Source organism: Temnothorax curvispinosus, unplaced genomic scaffold (genome assembly GCF_003070985.1).
Source record: "Temnothorax curvispinosus isolate PA1 unplaced genomic scaffold, ASM307098v1 QBEX01018442.1, whole genome shotgun sequence".
Taxonomy (NCBI): Eukaryota; Metazoa; Arthropoda; class Insecta; order Hymenoptera; family Formicidae; genus Temnothorax; species Temnothorax curvispinosus.
In genome coordinates this window covers 145624-162250 of record NW_020228222.1, presented here as the reverse complement: position 1 = coordinate 162250, position 16627 = coordinate 145624, and the positions used below count along the sequence as shown (strand labels likewise).

At 42.7% G+C, this 16627-nt stretch overlaps 2 protein-coding genes across 6 annotated transcripts; both read left to right on the top strand.

Moving 5' to 3' along the window:
• The first annotated feature begins 71 nt into the window (after positions 1–71).
• On the top strand, positions 72–11034 carry LOC112468381 (type I inositol 3,4-bisphosphate 4-phosphatase). 5 transcript variants are annotated; one of them, XM_025037515.1, is made up of 19 exons: positions 72–635; positions 714–778; positions 1168–1348; positions 2444–2536; positions 3942–4097; positions 4225–4425; positions 4828–4982; positions 5068–5240; positions 5456–5603; positions 5714–5829; positions 5911–5997; positions 6073–6233; positions 6350–6533; positions 6615–7702; positions 7781–8085; positions 8162–8379; positions 8468–8787; positions 8967–9234; positions 9499–11034. In XM_025037515.1, the coding sequence occupies exons 3-19, from the start codon at positions 1231–1233 to the stop codon at positions 9629–9631; spliced, it is 3924 nt and encodes a 1307-aa protein (XP_024893283.1). In that variant the 5' UTR covers positions 72–635; positions 714–778; positions 1168–1230; the 3' UTR covers positions 9632–11034. The 5 variants fall into 5 exon arrangements, with proteins under 5 accessions (XP_024893283.1, XP_024893284.1, XP_024893286.1 ...); XM_025037516.1 differs by having other exon boundaries at positions 1144–1348; XM_025037517.1 differs by having other exon boundaries at positions 73–635; positions 7820–8085; positions 9499–11027.
• A 150-nt stretch (positions 11035–11184) lies between these two features.
• Positions 11185–16300, top strand: LOC112468382 (protein scabrous-like). Its single transcript, XM_025037520.1, has 3 exons — positions 11185–12220; positions 12690–13029; positions 14704–16300. Exons 1-3 carry the CDS (start codon positions 11991–11993, stop codon positions 16027–16029), a joined length of 1896 nt encoding a protein of 631 aa, XP_024893288.1. The 5' UTR covers positions 11185–11990; the 3' UTR covers positions 16030–16300.
• Positions 16301–16627: the final 327 nt, after the last annotated feature.

The following is a 16627-nucleotide window of genomic DNA, read 5'->3' as shown; positions in this document are numbered from 1 at the left end:
CGATCTCTTCTTCGGTTTCGAATTTCAAATTCGACTAGGCACTAGGCTACCGAATTGAAGCTGTGGCGACATCTATTAGCGCGACAGCGAATAGTTGGTGTAACGACGAAGATGAGTTTCGCTGGCGCGCTAATAGATGTCGCCACAAGTTCAATTCGGCAATCGAAACTTTTAAACTTCCGCGATCGGTCGGCAGATGGCGCCAACGTGCCCGACATTCGGCCGAAGATGAGACCGCCCAATTACGCTTAGCGCGAACGGTTTGCGGTGCTCGCCGCGACGTGCTTGTTGTTCCGGCGATCGTGATGATGTTTGCCTGGGACGCGCCGCGCCTTTAGCGTCTCGCCCGCGACGCATTGAACGTCGCCGCGCGAATCGAACGCGCGCGCCGTCCGCTCGATCCGACCGACCGATTCGTTCTCCATGTGATCCTCCATGTCGCACGTGCGTCCCGTCGGCTCGAGATTTGATCCGCACCGATAACGCGACGGGAATGGGCTGCCCGCGGGGTACGGCGGCGCGTGACACGTCTGGTTTTTGACAGGGGTTTTCCCCGATGCGCCCCGCGCGAACCGGCCGAGCATTGTACACCCTGGATTCCCGTTCGCTACTGAGAGTTCATCGTCGATCGTCGCGTGAGTGGTTGGGAATGGACATTTTTTGACGCGCCGCCACCGGCCCGCTGTCTTCTACCGTGTTTTGATATCTTTCAGATGCGTGCCGCAATGCCGATGGCAGCGAGAGGGACCGCGCGAGCAGTGATCCATCTGTAAAAATGGTACGTCTCCCCCTCCTCTCTGGAATCCCTCGTTTTTCACGAGAGAATTTTTGACGATTGTTCTTCGATCAAAATATGCTTTATCAATTTACTTAGTCGAAACCAAAAGTGCTTGTTAAAATCCTCACAATTGGATTAAAAATATGTTATGACATATTTGCTTTTCATGATATACGTATTTTTGACAGTTGTGTTCTTACTGTGCAATTTGAGGAATTTTCATTTTAAATCCATGAAGAATTAACTCTCTTATATTTGTAAATTAAATTCAAAATAAAAGTGATGAAGAACGTTAGCTCTCAAACTGTGTACCACAGTTGCGCAACAAGAAATTTGAATGGAATGCAGCGTTATGGTTTTTAAAGGCTTTCGCATGTTCCAACTTCCAGTATATAAGAGAGACAAGTAAGCAGCAGAAACTGTAAATATGTCGGCTTGATTGCCTGTGCAAGATGAGATTCAATAAGCAAGAGCTATTGACTCTGGCTACGCAGCCTTCGCAGAAATTCGAGAAGGAGGGCATCCTGTACGTAAGAGAACGGCAAGAAGGCTTCTTTCGCAGGACAGAAAGTGAGTTCTCGGAATGTTTTTACAAGCCCGATAGATACCTCTTTAAATCACATAGCAACAGAATTTATCCTGGCGAATGAACCGATGCATGATCGACCCCTCGTTTTCAAAGCTTGACGATATACTTAATACGACGTGAGAATTCCTCGTTTGGCGTTTGACGTAGAGCCCTAGAAAATTGTGCCATTCAGATTGTTGAATGTGTTTACGAGTAAAGAATAAATGGCTGCGTTTGATCCGAGCTTTGTTTTAGTCAGAAAAGAGAGATTATTGTTTATTATCGTCGTTCCAAGTCTTTTTATAGTCTGATTGGAGCTGTTTGATATTTACGCTCGTATACCCTTATAGCTGTTGACTTATTAACTGTTACGTTAATAGATGACGGAATATGTTGCACGAAATAGACTTTATCGGCTCCCTTGGCCTATAGGCCTGCGATAGCAGCGGAGAGACTTAATAATTTATACCCGTTTTTCTCTGTCTCCTTTCGTATTACGGCATGGCTTTGCACGAAGCAGAATATTTGTTTTGTCGTGCGTCATTTGAATGACGTCATTAGAAACTTCGCGGAGGTATCAAGAGTATATAGAGGCGGAGTCTATTCGGATACTTCAACCATTATCCAGAGTTCATTAACTTGAGTTTAATTCAGCTACTTAAATACTTATCGGGGCAAAAAGTTAGTAAAACAATAATGTTTCGATATTACGAGGCACAAACATTTTAATGACAGAGTGAAACTCCGTCTCGCTCCTAATTGGAAGATAATTTCTGACATTATCACAACGCAAAAGATAGAATCGGATGAGTTACTTCCGTAAAAATAGGATATGCTCTGTTGCTTAACTCTCTATGTAATTATCACCCCGCGATAAGAATGATCATTCGTATCGACGGGATATTAATAAACTGATAACAAAGAGATTCGCAGAATTTCATTTCCACGCGATCTGTCATAAATCGATACGCCCTGACATAATCGCAAACAGATAAAATTAGGTCACTCTGGTCACTCGCTGGCTCTTTCTCCCTCTTTCCCTTTACCTTTGTCAGGATGTCGTTGTGGCGACTATCAGCATCTCGTGAAATTTTCAGGTACAGGTAAAAAACCCGAGAACAAAAATCAGAAAGGAAGGTCGCATAAGAGTCTACGAGATCTCAATTGCGTTACCGCCGGCGCGAGCAAAGGTATACACTTGCCCGAGTGCATTTTGCTATAATATGATACATAATTATGAAACCATCTCACGCTCTCACATCGCTATTTTTAACACGCGATTAACACGCTCTTTGACGGCCCGGCTAATCTTGATTAACGTGTGTGAACATTTCCGACACTTACATAAAGACACCTGCAAGAGTGATTCAACGCACGCTTTAATGAAACTAATTTCCCGTTTAATCGGTTGAGTATTGAAATAAATATTGAAAGAATCGAATAATCTGACGAATGAACGGAATATCGAACTCGAAAATTTAACATCTGTGTTCTGTATTTAATATGCTGAATCTAATTTTTCCATTGAAATTACTAAAATTGATTTTCTTGCTACTTAACGTGTAATGTTTGCATGCAGTATTCTTATTACTGAACTCTTGACTCTCGGTTCATCAGAATAAAAGCGGAAACTATTCAGTATTAACAAATTCTCACAGCTTGATATTTTGTAATCTGTTTTACTTGGTTATTTAAATTGTTATCAGGGATTAATGTATATACATATTGTACGATTACTTTTTTGATAAAAAATTAACGAAGTTTGCTTAGTAAATTACATAGAACGCTTTTTTGGTGAATCGAGAGTTACTTGCATGTGGAACAGAATGCTTCGCATGTTGTGTATGTTTTTCGAGAGAAACTCTATAAAAATAAAAAATTGTAGCGACAATGATTTAATATGCAAATGTTCATGTCATGAAAAAGGCATCACTTAAATTCAACGGGAGAACGAGTAGGAAACATCTTTTAAAATACACGTATTTACATGCATTTTGCATTTATATGTTTACAGCATATAATCTTGCTTTGAGTGCTTGTCTTGTAAATTCCCGTTCAAGATCGCATCGATCGCATTGACGAAGGGGATGAGAAGGGGAGAGATCAAGGACGCAGCGATATAATGACGAAATGATATAAGGGTAATCGGTCTCACGAGAAAACTCGTTACCCTCGAAAGGGCACATCTCTATAAAATTGGATGCGCCACATATGCATGAAAATATAGTATACAAACTTTAAGAAAGAAAAATTATCTGGTAGGGAAGAATATATTATCTTGGCGCTAATTAATAGTCACAGGCGCAGTAGATTTAAGTCTGATTGCTGCGACAGATTTTTAATTGGATCTCCGCTCCTCGTACTATTATTAATGACCGTTTCATTGAGACTGATGTGCTCTTTCGAAAAATCTGATTATCATTGCTAATCGGTAGTCCGCAAAGAACCGAATAACATACGAGATATCGTTCTCCTCTTCCTCGTCTCTTCTTCTTTGCCGCTTGTTATCATGCAGAAATCCCCCTCCTTAACGAAAATCTCCCAGCGTACGAATGATTGCGCTTAAGCCGCTGCTGCTCTGCTTCTCTTGTGCAGTAAGTCTCGAACGATGGTGCAGACTGCGAGGCAACCTTCTGTTCTATTTCAAATCGCGGGAGCAGTGGTCGGAGCCGCTGGGAGTGATCATACTGGAGCAGTGCACGGTCCGCGTGGAACCGTCCAACAACCAGGTCCCTTACGGATTCAGCATAGGCAAGTATTTTATCATCCGTGCAGCTTCTGCATTTCCCTCTTTCTCGTCCATCCTCTTCCTTGGTGCATCGCTGCTCACGTAGCGTGCGAGGCGACGTCAAAAAGCATAGAGGGAAAAATGTTGCAGTTTTCGACGGAGGCTTGTTTCAACAGTTAGGCGCGAACACGGCCGAGGAACGGGACAGTTGGTTGCAGGCGCTGCAGCTGGCCAGCTACGAGTGCATGCGGAGCCAGTTGCTGTCGTTGCGACAGCGCATCGAAGCCTTCAGCGGGCACAAGCACGACACCGACATACAGATGTTGCGGCTGCAGCGCGGGACCTTCACAGGTGCGAACACTTTAACAGTCTTAAAGTTAGAAGTGTTTCTTTGTCTGAAACGCACGATTTTTTTCACACGTTCTTTAGCATGTTAATTATTGTAACCTTCTTTTAAATCAGACTAATTTGACAAAAATTAAACTCAATATGTACTGACGAATTTAATATTGAATTTTTAAAGCTAATTAATGCAGGATTATAGAAATATTTGTTGCTGAATTTTTATTAATAAAAATTATTATTAATAAAATGTCAATCCGACATTTTTCAACTTTGCTATTTGTTTGAAGCTTTATTGGTAATTCATAGTAAAATTGTATTTTTTGTGGATTGCTATTCACACTTTATGGTGCATGAAGCATAGTTGGTAAAATTTGGCACATTGATTTCATGCTGAATTTGTTTTCTCAGATCCGGCGGAAGTACCAATGTGCGAGATATCGTTAGCCTGCGACAATCTGTTGTGCGATGGACATGGCCGGCCACCCACTCCCGTTTTAGAGATAGATGTACAGTCGAAATCTTCCAAAACTTGGATTAAGTACGCACGAACGGAAGTCGTAGAGGTAACTACGAGAAAAATTCTCGAAAAAAAGTGTTTCTAAGTCAGCTAAAGTCAATCTGTAAGAGTTTTTTCGTGGCTTGTTTCAGCGAAGTAGTAATCCAAATTTCTTAACTACGGTAAGCTTTCGAGCTAGCGACGGGTTAACCACTGAAACAAAAATCAGGATAACCGCATACGATGTCAGGGAAAGAGTCAGCCAGACCGCAACTCCGATAGGAAGCGCGATCGTGACTTTCAGTACAGTGCAAGACACTCCTAGGTAATTTTAATTTAAATGTGTCGCTATTAAGTGAAGTCGAAAACTCTGCAAAGAAATACAAAACTCAGATTTAAAATTTATTTATACATAGTTTTTATATTAAAATTTTCTATATTTAAGAAAATTTAACTTTTTAGTTAAACATGGAGCTATTTATTAAAATTATTTAATTATATTCTTCCAATTGTTTTCATTTTTTTAAATTTTTTTTTTAGATTAAGGATACCATTAAAATCAGCGAAAACAACGACAGTCGGATTTTTAACGATTAACGTGTGGAATCTGGAAGCCGAGGATAAAGGGAATAGCACAGAGAGTACACCATCGCGAAATGCAGTATACAGCAACAACAATCAACAACAAGTAATATGTTAATTCAATTAGCGTTTTTCATTGATGACAGATTTCGTCGTCACACCACTATTATACAGAAAGAGAAAGACATTTAATTCTTATTGATATATTTTTTCTAGTTACCTTCGCACAGACGCTCGCAGTCGTTACCTCCGAGATTAGGGACAAAAATTAAGTTCCCGCATCAAGGCCAGTTGAAACTTCTCTTTGCAAATCCATTTGTGCAGACTTACAGGTAAGTTTCTACAAGTTTTTACACCAACGAATCGACTTTATTGGTGCATTTTATAGTCATCATCTAATTTGATTATCGTAGGTTCCATTCCGGACTAGGGGGTGATATTTGCGTACACGAGATTATGGCGGAGAGCAAACTCTGTTTCCAATTTCCGCAACATTTACTGTGAGCATATTTTATTTTATCTTGTGTTAATGGCGATTAAAGCGCGAAGGGAAATAACGTAGCGGCAAATTGCAGGGGTATTTGGATACAGGAAGAAAAGGAATTGTTGCAAGAGGTAGCTGGAATGGGAGAATTGAGGGAGCCTTGGCATACGAAGCAAATCGAATTGCTTGATCGTCATCTTCACTTGTTACATTTGTATTCCCAAGCCAAAGAAAACTTAGCCGCCTACAAAGGTGAAGATATCGATATTCATGTTTAATTCGTAATAAATAACTCAATGTATTTATGAAAGAAAGTAAACCCGTCTCTAAAAATCTAATATTCGAACGTTTAATGATTCGCATTTCAGGGAGTTATTTCAAGCAGTCGTCGCGAAAAAACGACCGTACTCTCGAATTTGCGCCTTTAAATTTACATCTTCAACGAATGTGGGTTCACAACGACACGTTGAACAAATGCGGATTTTATGATTTTATTAGCGTAGGAGCATTTACCGCCCATTCCCATAAAAGCAAAAACGGCGGACTTATAAGGTACAGTTTCTTATCCAAGTGATCGTCAAAATATATAAAATACAATTATAGTTTTTAATAATATTGTTCATTCGTTTGCAGATTAGTACAGGCACTGAAGGAGTCGCCTATGCGAAGTAATCAACTGTATCAGGGAACATCCAAAATTACGATGGCGCATGACGCGATCCAAGCGATCAAACAATTACGCCGGGACGTTGTAGAGGCAATGAGATCCTTGATGAAACTTGCCAAGGAGAAGCAAACGAGTGGCATGCTGCCGATATGCGAGGATATGATCACGAAGACCAGGATCTTACTTAGTCTGTGGGATCCCGGCTTGGTAGAGGAGGCTTTAACGTTTTTAGAAGAGTACAAAGTCGCGAAGGTCCAGGACAACTCGACCACGACCTCGTCTTCGGACGACACTTTGACACTGGATTTTAAGATTAATCAGTCCTTGTCGCCGTTCAAACGGATCACGCAACAGCTGAACTTTGACTTGAGGAGCCCTGATTTCGACGACTTTGTCACGCCCGATACTCCTGAGTGCGTGCAGGACATCTGGACGAGGAACGGCATCAGAAATGGCGAGTACGCTTCCATAGCGTATTCGAAAAACGAGGCGCCCAACAATAACACCGGCGAGAGCGATGTTGCAGAAGAGAATTTCGTAATATTTCCAGACGTGGAGGACGATCCTAAGCAGACAGAAGCGGAAATCGATGAGAATGTTCAGCGAAGTAACGACAACGAGAAAAAAGAAGGCTATGACGACGAGAAGGAAGATTTGAAGAATGATACTGATCCGTGCAAGCGTTTCTTGGATACTCAGAAGATGTGCAATTCGCCATCCGCAAACTATTACAAACCTACAGACGAGCCAGAGCCGTGGGATCTCACTCAATTGAATATTGAGGCGAGCGTCATGTGCCTCGTATCAAAGGTGAAATTTCTCTGCGGTAGATGCAGCAGTCCGGCCGTACGATTGCGTAACAAAAATAGCCTGAGCAGATCGCAGAGTTTGAAGGGTTGCTTGCCGAGTAATCGGCATAACGTTGAAGTCGTTACAATTCAGCCGAAAAACGGTATCAAATGCGAGGAGTCAAACAAATTGCTGGAGGAGTCGAACGAGCGGCAGCAGTCCAGCCCGGGATTAGAAAAACCGGCGTTCTCCAAGGCAAAAGAAGGTAAGGAAGCCGCTTTATTAGGATGTAATTTTTTAATGCAAAAACGTAGTAAAAACCCGCAACATAATGCATTGTTAGGGATAACCGATACTTATCGTAACTCGTCTTCCAATGAAGTGTGCCAAGCAGTCGATTCGATGACGCGCGTGATCAAAAATAATTCGGGACAGAGAAACAAGTTTACCGAAGGCCTAGACTTCGCGTCGATCGTCGATTGGACGAGCGAGCTCAGGCCGAGCATGAAGAAGCTGCGGCAGGCCATGGACGGTCTGCTGAAAACTGCCAGACTGACCCACTCTGTATTTCGCGTACAGGAAGACTCGAAAATGGCGCAGCGCGTGTGCAACGTTCGGTATAGACGAGACGTTTGCTTCAGTCAAGCGGTGAGCGTCTCATATTATTCAACTTGGTAAGAAAGATATGTGAGAGCATCTACTAAATAACTCCGTAAAATTTCAGCTAACTGCCTTAGTAACTGGCATAATGGCGAAACTATGGTGCCAACGGCCCGATCCAATGTTTCTCCTAATTCTCACAACTCTGGGACCATTGGTTTCCTTCGAAGGCCTTCTTAGCTATTACGGAGACGAGATAGACATGTGGGGCGACATGGCTGTAGCGGTCGAAGACACGCATACCGTTACATTTACTCTGTCCAGATGTGGCATTCAACACAGGTAGGCGGAAGCTTTATTTGTCACGTTTCTTGATTGAATTACGTTAAAAAAAGATGTTTTCATCTAAATGCGAATGCTATCCTTGCAGAGTTGATAGAAAGTCTAGCACGTTCCAGCTTCCTACGCCGCGCGTAGTAGGATCGCGGAGTGCGTTGACGGTGATACTCCCGGTTCCGGACGCGATTTACTCTCTCTTGCCATTAGTGCCCTCCTCGAGACAAACATTATCGTTTAACGTGACCCCGGTGTTCTTCAACGTTGGTATTAACGAGATGGCTTCCTTAGCCGAGAGTCTCGGCACCACGAAGCCACAGGAGAAAAGTAACATGGACAACTTCGACAGATTGAATGAATATTATTTGAGATTTAAGAAGCTGAATCTACCGACGGAACCTGCATCTACACGTTGTAAGTAAAAAACTAAAAGACAACAAAAAGCTAAGAAATATCGCTTAAAAAATTTAGAATCTAATTTGTAAAACATTTAACCTATCCGATATTTTCTTTCAATGCCTTTTAGACGTTTGTGTCGTTTAGATACTTTTCTTTTCGATAGATTTTAAAATTGATACATCTTTTTATTACAGTTGCCGCTAGGTCGATTCTGGGCCACACATTGTCGGATATGATGACCAATTTGAAGACCTGTGTGCAAGAAAAGGTCAACAAGAATGTAGAAATCTTGCAATTGTCCTCGCAAATATGCCGAAGAATGCGCGGTTTGAGATTCACCAGCTGCAAAAGCGCGAAAGATCGGACCAGTATGTCGATCACTCTTGAACAAGTCAATATATTATCGTCGGAATATCACCTGGCTGAACACGAGTACATGAGGGCTCTCGACTGTATGCGAAGGTGAGTGCAAAAGATAAAGAGAAAAATATTTGATCGGGGCTGATTGATCAATAGCAATAATCATATTTTTAAGAACAGTTTCCACTCTCACAGGGTGCCAAATAATTTTTTGTACCGCAAATATTTCTGAAAATAACATCTCTCTTTAAAAAAATTAGATATTTTAAATTTCTTTCTTTATGTTATTGAGACCATCTCGTAGGTCTGATATGATATCTGATATTATATAATCTGATGTGAACGCATTGCTCCCCTCTGTTCTAGCGAGGGCTGTCGCCGGGAAAACACGTGGAAGAACATCGGCGTGCGCAAGTACGCGTTCAACAGCTTGCAGATTTTGACGCTGCCCAGACTCTACCGACCGCCGACCGGCACGTACGGATCTGCCCAGACTTAAGGAGGAATCCAATTAGCGTTAACGTACGCACATTGCACGAAATTAAGTTTGACTTTCTGGCTGTGTAATCGCGGATTAATTTCCGTAGTATGTGCTAAGTATGTAGTACTTGTTACAGAGTAGCAGATACTGAACGCCGAGATGCGTTGAAGTGACGTAATTCTTTAGAGAATTTATCGGGGACACGCGACTGGCACGTGTTGGGCATACGAAATGCCTAAACAGAGGGACGTAGCAATATAACAATAAGAAAGAGCTTCTACGTTCGCTTTTTAATTTTTTTCTTGTTGAGATTTTTTTTGTTTTGCGCTCTGAGATTTCAACTAATTGTTAGTTGTGTGGAGGAATTCCATGTTTTGTTTTCGCATATAAAAGTTGTAGCTGCGCTCCCCTCCTCCCTTCGGAGAGCAGCATTTAATTACTTAAGTGCATTATTGCCTAGATTTGCGACGTAGAACAGACGCGAATTAACGCGAGCTCGGTTACCGCGCAATAGTAAGCGGTAAATTATTTATGTAACGTGTATTGTAATGGGGCTGGCCGGGATTGCAGGGTGAATCGGATTATGATAAAAACTCCCATGCCGATTCGTTTCGATTTCGTTGAGATTTTTTTTATTTGATTTCGACTTACTTCCGTATCTTTTGGAAATTCTTTCAGTATCTGTTGTTTTCTGTTCTTATCTATATGCTGTTTTTACGGTGCAGGTTTTTAACTTTGATCTAATTCACCCTTCATTCTAACCCGCGATTGTTGGCGAGTTTTTGCAATATCCATGCTTCGGATACCGTAAACGCTAAACTCGCGAGTTTGATATATTTTGTAAAGGCTGCAAATAAATTATGAGTTATCAATTATTTCCGTTGCAGTATTGCACGTAATTTTAGCGTTTATCGTATTCAAAACACGGTATTGCAAAAGCTCTCTGTTATATCTAATCGAATCTATCGTGTTCGTTGAATCGATTATTCGCCTTTACAGGAATAATTAGCTCGGTGCCATTTTCTGCCATATTATTACTCATGGAATATCCGATAATGTTTAGCATCGTTAGCATCGATTTCGAGGGAATATCGTGAAGATTGTATAAACGTTATTCAGGAATGAATGACATTGTATTTAACGGGAGAATGTTATTTTCACACGCGTCTGTGCGTGCGGGAATTCAACGTGTTACATCCAACATTTTGTCATACAAAAGAATCCAAACACAGACACGTAGCCGTACTTCCATCACCCCAATTCAATAATCTACTAACGCGTTACCATATCCGTAAATATAAACGGTAGACTCCAACAGGTTGGACATTGTTTTCAATAAATTATTAATTTTACCCGAACGCCGAAGTGGCTTTTGCTTTTCTCGTTTTCTCCAATTAGGCGACACAACAAAAATCCATATCCTTCATTTAAAATATTTATATATGATACATTCCTGCGATTTGCGCTTAAATTTATTCTGCAAATCGCGAACAAGAAAGAGAGAGACATCCAATCTTTCAAATAGATCTTAATCTAACAGAATCTTGACTGGAGAGATACTTACTAAAATGCTAACTATAGATAAAGTTGAAAAATTTTACAGAAAGATGTATAGTTTGACTCAAATCAAATTTTACCGGAGAAAAAAAAAAATCTCTCGCCCCGTTTGCCAGACGCGATTATTACCCAGCACCCTGTACTCGCGCATTTATCATATCGCGATCTCATACGACGTATCTATTACGATCTCATACTCATCTCGGGATATGAGTGGGCAGAGACGGCTCGCATAGCAGTGGCGTGTGGGGATAGGGACGGCCGCGCGCGAGACAATATATACCTGACGAGGGCCTGGTGTTGCCGAACACCTGCTCCACACCGGGTCCGAGCGGACCTTTGTCCAAGGGATATAAAACTCGTACACCGTTTCGGCCGCGCCAGTAGACTTTCGAGAGGTGATCAAGCACACAATCCCCGCTCCGCACGTGACTTCGCGACTCGACTGAACGATCTCGCCCATCGAGATCAATCGGATGGCAATCGCGTACAAATCACGTTAAATCACGGTAAATCTCGTCGATCGCTAAATAAGGTGAAGAATTTTTATTAAGGAAATTCAGAGTTAAGACTTCGACGAGAATTTTCGAAAATTCGAAGATGCAAGGCTTCAGAAAACATTAAAATCTGGAAATAAAGAAGTTTTGTTAATTACCGAGCCCGAGAATCTGTGCGAATGGTAAAATAATACACAGGATACAATAATACACTCGAGGATTCATAAAATAAAAAATATATATCTTTGTGAAGGAGAATATATGAATTGTGAAGTATAAAAGTCCGAAGATCTTGACTGAAGATACCCAAGAGATCAGCGGAGATGACGAATCTACGGTTGCTGTTAACAGCGATTATCGCCGCGAGTACGTTGATTGCCGGCACGCGCGCGGATGAAGATCTCAATAGCACGATCAAGCTATTGCAGGAGCAAGTGAGCGCGCTGTTGGATCATCGACAGGAGGATTACAATGCCTTGGAGGAGAGTCTGAAACAAGCAATGGAAAAGAATACGGAACTCATCGTCCTTAGGAATGAAGTTAAGCAACTGAGGTAAGACGCGATTTACTGTAACGTCTTTTTTTTTTGCATGTAGTGTATTGTAATACAATACACATGTACTAGAACTCACCAAGTGCATAATTACGTTATTGGCTGGTGCGAGAAGCCTTAGAAGTTAATTCAAGTCTAAGGTTTCTGTCAGGCCAATTTTGTATAAAGATCAGGATCATAGAGTTTCTTACGTATTTTTTTAAAAATTATCAGAATTTAATAGTAAGATCTGAATTTTTAGGTGAGCAGTAATTTTTTATTGCAATAAGATTTAATATACGTGTAAAGTTATTTTGATAATAAGAGATGAAAATATAGATTTACCCTAGTTTTTTCCTTATTTTTAAAGTATACGATGGTTTTAGCTGTTCCTCTATTGCTTTTATCGTACACGAAGAGAGGATTTTGGTCGCTTTAATGATGGGGTGCCATAAAAACATATTATAATCGTATCCCCTCGCACGTGCAGGAAGGAAGTGAACGCACTTCGCGGCGGAAGCGGCAACGAGGCGAAGAACGAGAGATTGAGGGTGCGATGGCTAGGCAGTGCCGTGACGGAGCTACAAAGCGAGGTCGCCGAGGTGCTCAGGACGCGGAACGCCAGCGAGGAGCTTGCCGAGCGCTCGAGGATGAGGAGCGAACTGGCCCTGCTGAAGGGCGACGTCGCCGAGGTCGGCAGAAGCATACGCGATCTCGGTGGGAGGATCACCAAGATCGAGGCCACCCTTGGTACCATCAGGCTCGACATCGCCGCGACCAAGGAACGCGCCAGCCTCCTGTCCCGCTCCTGCGCGGATGTCAGTAGTCAGGTGAGTTGTCTTCTTCTCGCAGATGTTAAAGAGTAAGGCTGGCTGACATCAGAAAAAAAAACAGCGGAAGATGATAGGCAGATGGTACCAATTTGCAACGCAGTTGAACCAAACCAGGCGTAGGAATGAGAGGAGGGAAATTTACTTATTGCTCAAAGAATATATTTCATTCCGAAGCAACGGATTAATCTTTTATTTCGTGATTATTTTTCGTAAGAATAGAATTTATATTCGAGTTTAAGTTTGTTAGTTTCTGAAGTATTTTACTTCAACTGATACGTATTATAATTTGCTCAATCGCCAGATGTTTAAGATAATTAAGCGTTGCTCAAATCAGATTCTCTTCTCTTTTACATGAATGTAATATAAAATCTAGAAGAGAATGATATGTCCTACGTATACAGATATGTATACGTATATTACGTATGTTCTTCAATACCGTCGTCGATGACTTTCTCCGACAACGGGATTCCTAGATCCGCGCGTGCCGCTCAATGACCACGGCCGATTTTTTCGCCCACAATGGCTCGAGATCGATTTCGTGGTATGCGTATACACGCCGAAGGGCCCGGCATGCGGTCGCTCGCGCGCGGACAACGGGCGTCCGTGTAGATAACGGCTGCCGCTACCATTTAGTATTTATGGCAGGAAGAAGAAAGGGGGATGTATGGTCGGTGCACCTGCGCCTTGCACGGGGCGGCCAGCTGCTTGGTTCCTGTTTCTCGTTTTGCCGCTTGGCAGCTGCTTCTCAACCTCCTCCTCCTCCTCTTCCCTTCCTCCCGCCTCGCCCGCGCAACGGGCCTCTCCTTTGGGCCGCACGCATATGCCCCTCAGGCCCACCAGCCTACCCTCCCTCCTCTTAAATACTTGCCGCCCTTGCGCTTCTACCTTCAACTCTCAATCGTCATAAGAAGTCAAATATAATAAAATATAAGAATAAGATTTGCAAAGAATGAGAGAGTTAAGCACTAAATATAATATAAATTAAAATTTATCTCGTGCAATGTTTACGCCAAGTTACTTTTTAATGGTATAAAATGTGTTTTGGATTTTTAAAAATATTTTACAGAGAAAAAGAACGATAATGGAACATCGTGTTCGCTAAGTCAGTTATTTAAAAAATATAAATAATGATATAACATATGAAGTCATGTCACATATTCAAATGGTATGAGATAATATTAAATTAATAATTTTGAATTCTTCCCTAATGCACAAGAGAAATTCTATGACCATGCATCTGCGCGTGTTTATAAATTCGTTTTCGATACAAGTTTCGCTCGGTGATCCTTACCGTCTGTGGTATTTGACACACGCTGGCGACCGCAGCCACACGAGTCGACAGCTGTGGCCCTACTCTCACGCATTCCACAAATGCGAGAGTGTATTACACACGTGCAGTCACGCATACCACGTAATCAAGGACCGCCTGTAAAAAGTCGACGGATTAAAGAGAATTGGTAGAAAATTTTCTGGAATGAAAAGATTCACGTGTGATCAGAGACTAATACTTTCACTAATTGCTTTTGAAGTTACTTGTTTACTTTAAAACATTCCGACCACCGTGTCTTGTTTTTAAAGATCTCAATCATAGAGAAATGTTAAGAGAGCAATGACGAGCCAACATTCGTCTGCTAGACAAAATGCAAAACTTACCCTTTTTATTTGTTGCAGTTAAGCACGGTGCAGATCGAGCTGAAGTCCCTGAAATGCGAGTCCACGGTTCCCGATCAGCGGCAGGATCCGCAGAAGCTGGAACATCGCAATAAGGCTGACATCTTTCGCAACGAGGTGAGCGGGTCGCACGAGATTGCGTCAACCCGAAGACACAGCTATTCCCGCGCCTTGGCTCATCGCGCTCGCCTCGAGGAACGTCTACGTAACGTCGAACGGAAGATCTCCGTGGTAGCGCGGAAGCGAACGATGGTGGAGAAACGAGTGGTATACGAGGATCGTGAGCAACTTGAGGGACGGATGAGGAGCCTCGAAATGGCGCAAGCAGAGCTCTCGAGAAGGGTATCCAATGCCACCCGGGATCTGGTGTCGATGAACGAGCTGGATGAGTCCGTGGTGCGACTGTACGACTCGGTTCGTCTGCTCGAGGAAGCCGTTTACACCAATCGTTCCGAGGTAAAGCGAGAGCTTGCGAAACTGGAGATAAACGCGGCGCGAAAGGCGGCCGAGCTGTCGCTGACCAGGGAAGAGCTTGGCAATCTTCGACGGGCGGTTCAGGCGTTGAGCGTGAGCGCGTCGCAGCTGCAGGAGAGGAGCGACGTGCAGCGAAAGAGTCTGGACACCTTGAACGAGACCCTCAGTCGGCTGGACCTTTCCCGGAATCTGGCCAAGGCGGTGAACGTCACACACGAACTAGAACAGGTGGAAGACCAGTACCGTCTCATGGTAGACTCCCTTCCGGGAAATTGCGAGGAGCGCGATGGTTTGACTTTGCTGGCACCTGGTCCCGGAGCACCGTTGCTGGCCTCCTGCCGCGCCGGCTGGATCGTCGTGGCTCGCAGAATTGACGGCGCTGTCGACTTCGATCGCACCTGGAACGAGTATTCGATCGGCTTCGGTTCGCCGGTCAGCGAGTTGTGGATCGGCAATGAGGCGTTGCATCGACTCACTCGCGATAACTGTAGCAGGCTGCGGGTCGACCTGACCGATACCTACGGCGTGCACTGGCGCGCCGAGTACGAGCACTTCACGATTGACTCCGAGGAAACTGGTTATCGACTCCACGTATCCGGTTATTCGGGCAACGCGACCGACGCACTGTCCTATCAGGACGGCATGGCATTTAGCGCTAAGGACCGCGACATGGACATCAGCACCACCGACTGCGCAGCCAATTATCGGGGCGGTTGGTGGTTCAGTCATTGCCAACACGCCAATCTCAACGGTAGATATACCTTGGGTTTGACATGGTTCCAGTCGACGACCAACGAGTGGATGGCAGTTGCATCTTCCGAGATGTTGGTGCAACGGAAGCAAAACTGTTGATAATCTTGAAGTTATTCACGTCGAGTTGATAGAATGACGCTAATTGATGAACTGCAAGAAAATGAAAGTTCTGTATAATTTGATTCGTGCATCACGTACGTAATCAGTCCACAAGAACACTTGATTGTAATGCCAAAGAGTTAAGTGTAATTTAAAGACTTTAATGTAAATACATTGTATAGTTATGCACAAATGGAGTAATGCTGTAAACGTGCAAAGAATAAATATTACTTATTGTATCTGTATAGTAATAAAAAGTCATTAAAAGTCACTAACTTTTGGTTAAATTAAAAAATTGCGTATTAAAAAATTTCAAGTCACTAAAAGGACTATTATTAACCAACTGTTATATTATTTCTCAATATTTAAAATAGGTTCTTTTACGGGTAGCATGTAAGATAAATGCTATTACATCATTTCATAGTATATATGTATTATAATTTCACTTTCGCAGTTATCTCTCATATTTCATCCGCTTAGCGTCACAGCCATTGATGGAGAACGTCAGTTGTTAGAGGTGGGAATGTTTCGTGACCAGTAATAAGCGATTGCAACCACCATTTATCTTCATACCCTGAATTCGAATCTATATTTAGAT

Excerpts from the sequence above, each read along its gene's own strand:
- LOC112468381 (XM_025037515.1), top strand. The coding sequence starts at position 1,231 with ATGAGATTCAATAAGCAAGAGCTATTGACTCTGGCTACGCAGCCTTCG. Across the intron at positions 6,234-6,349 it reads AAACTTAGCCGCCTACAAAG|GGAGTTATTTCAAGCAGTCG; the intron begins GTGAAGATATCG and ends TTCGCATTTCAG. Across the intron at positions 7,703-7,780 it reads GTTCTCCAAGGCAAAAGAAG|GGATAACCGATACTTATCGT; the intron begins GTAAGGAAGCCG and ends ATGCATTGTTAG.
- LOC112468382 (XM_025037520.1), top strand. The coding sequence starts at position 11,991 with ATGACGAATCTACGGTTGCTGTTAACAGCGATTATCGCCGCGAGTACG. Across the intron at positions 12,221-12,689 it reads AATGAAGTTAAGCAACTGAG|GAAGGAAGTGAACGCACTTC; the intron begins GTAAGACGCGAT and ends TCGCACGTGCAG. Across the intron at positions 13,030-14,703 it reads GCGCGGATGTCAGTAGTCAG|TTAAGCACGGTGCAGATCGA; the intron begins GTGAGTTGTCTT and ends TATTTGTTGCAG.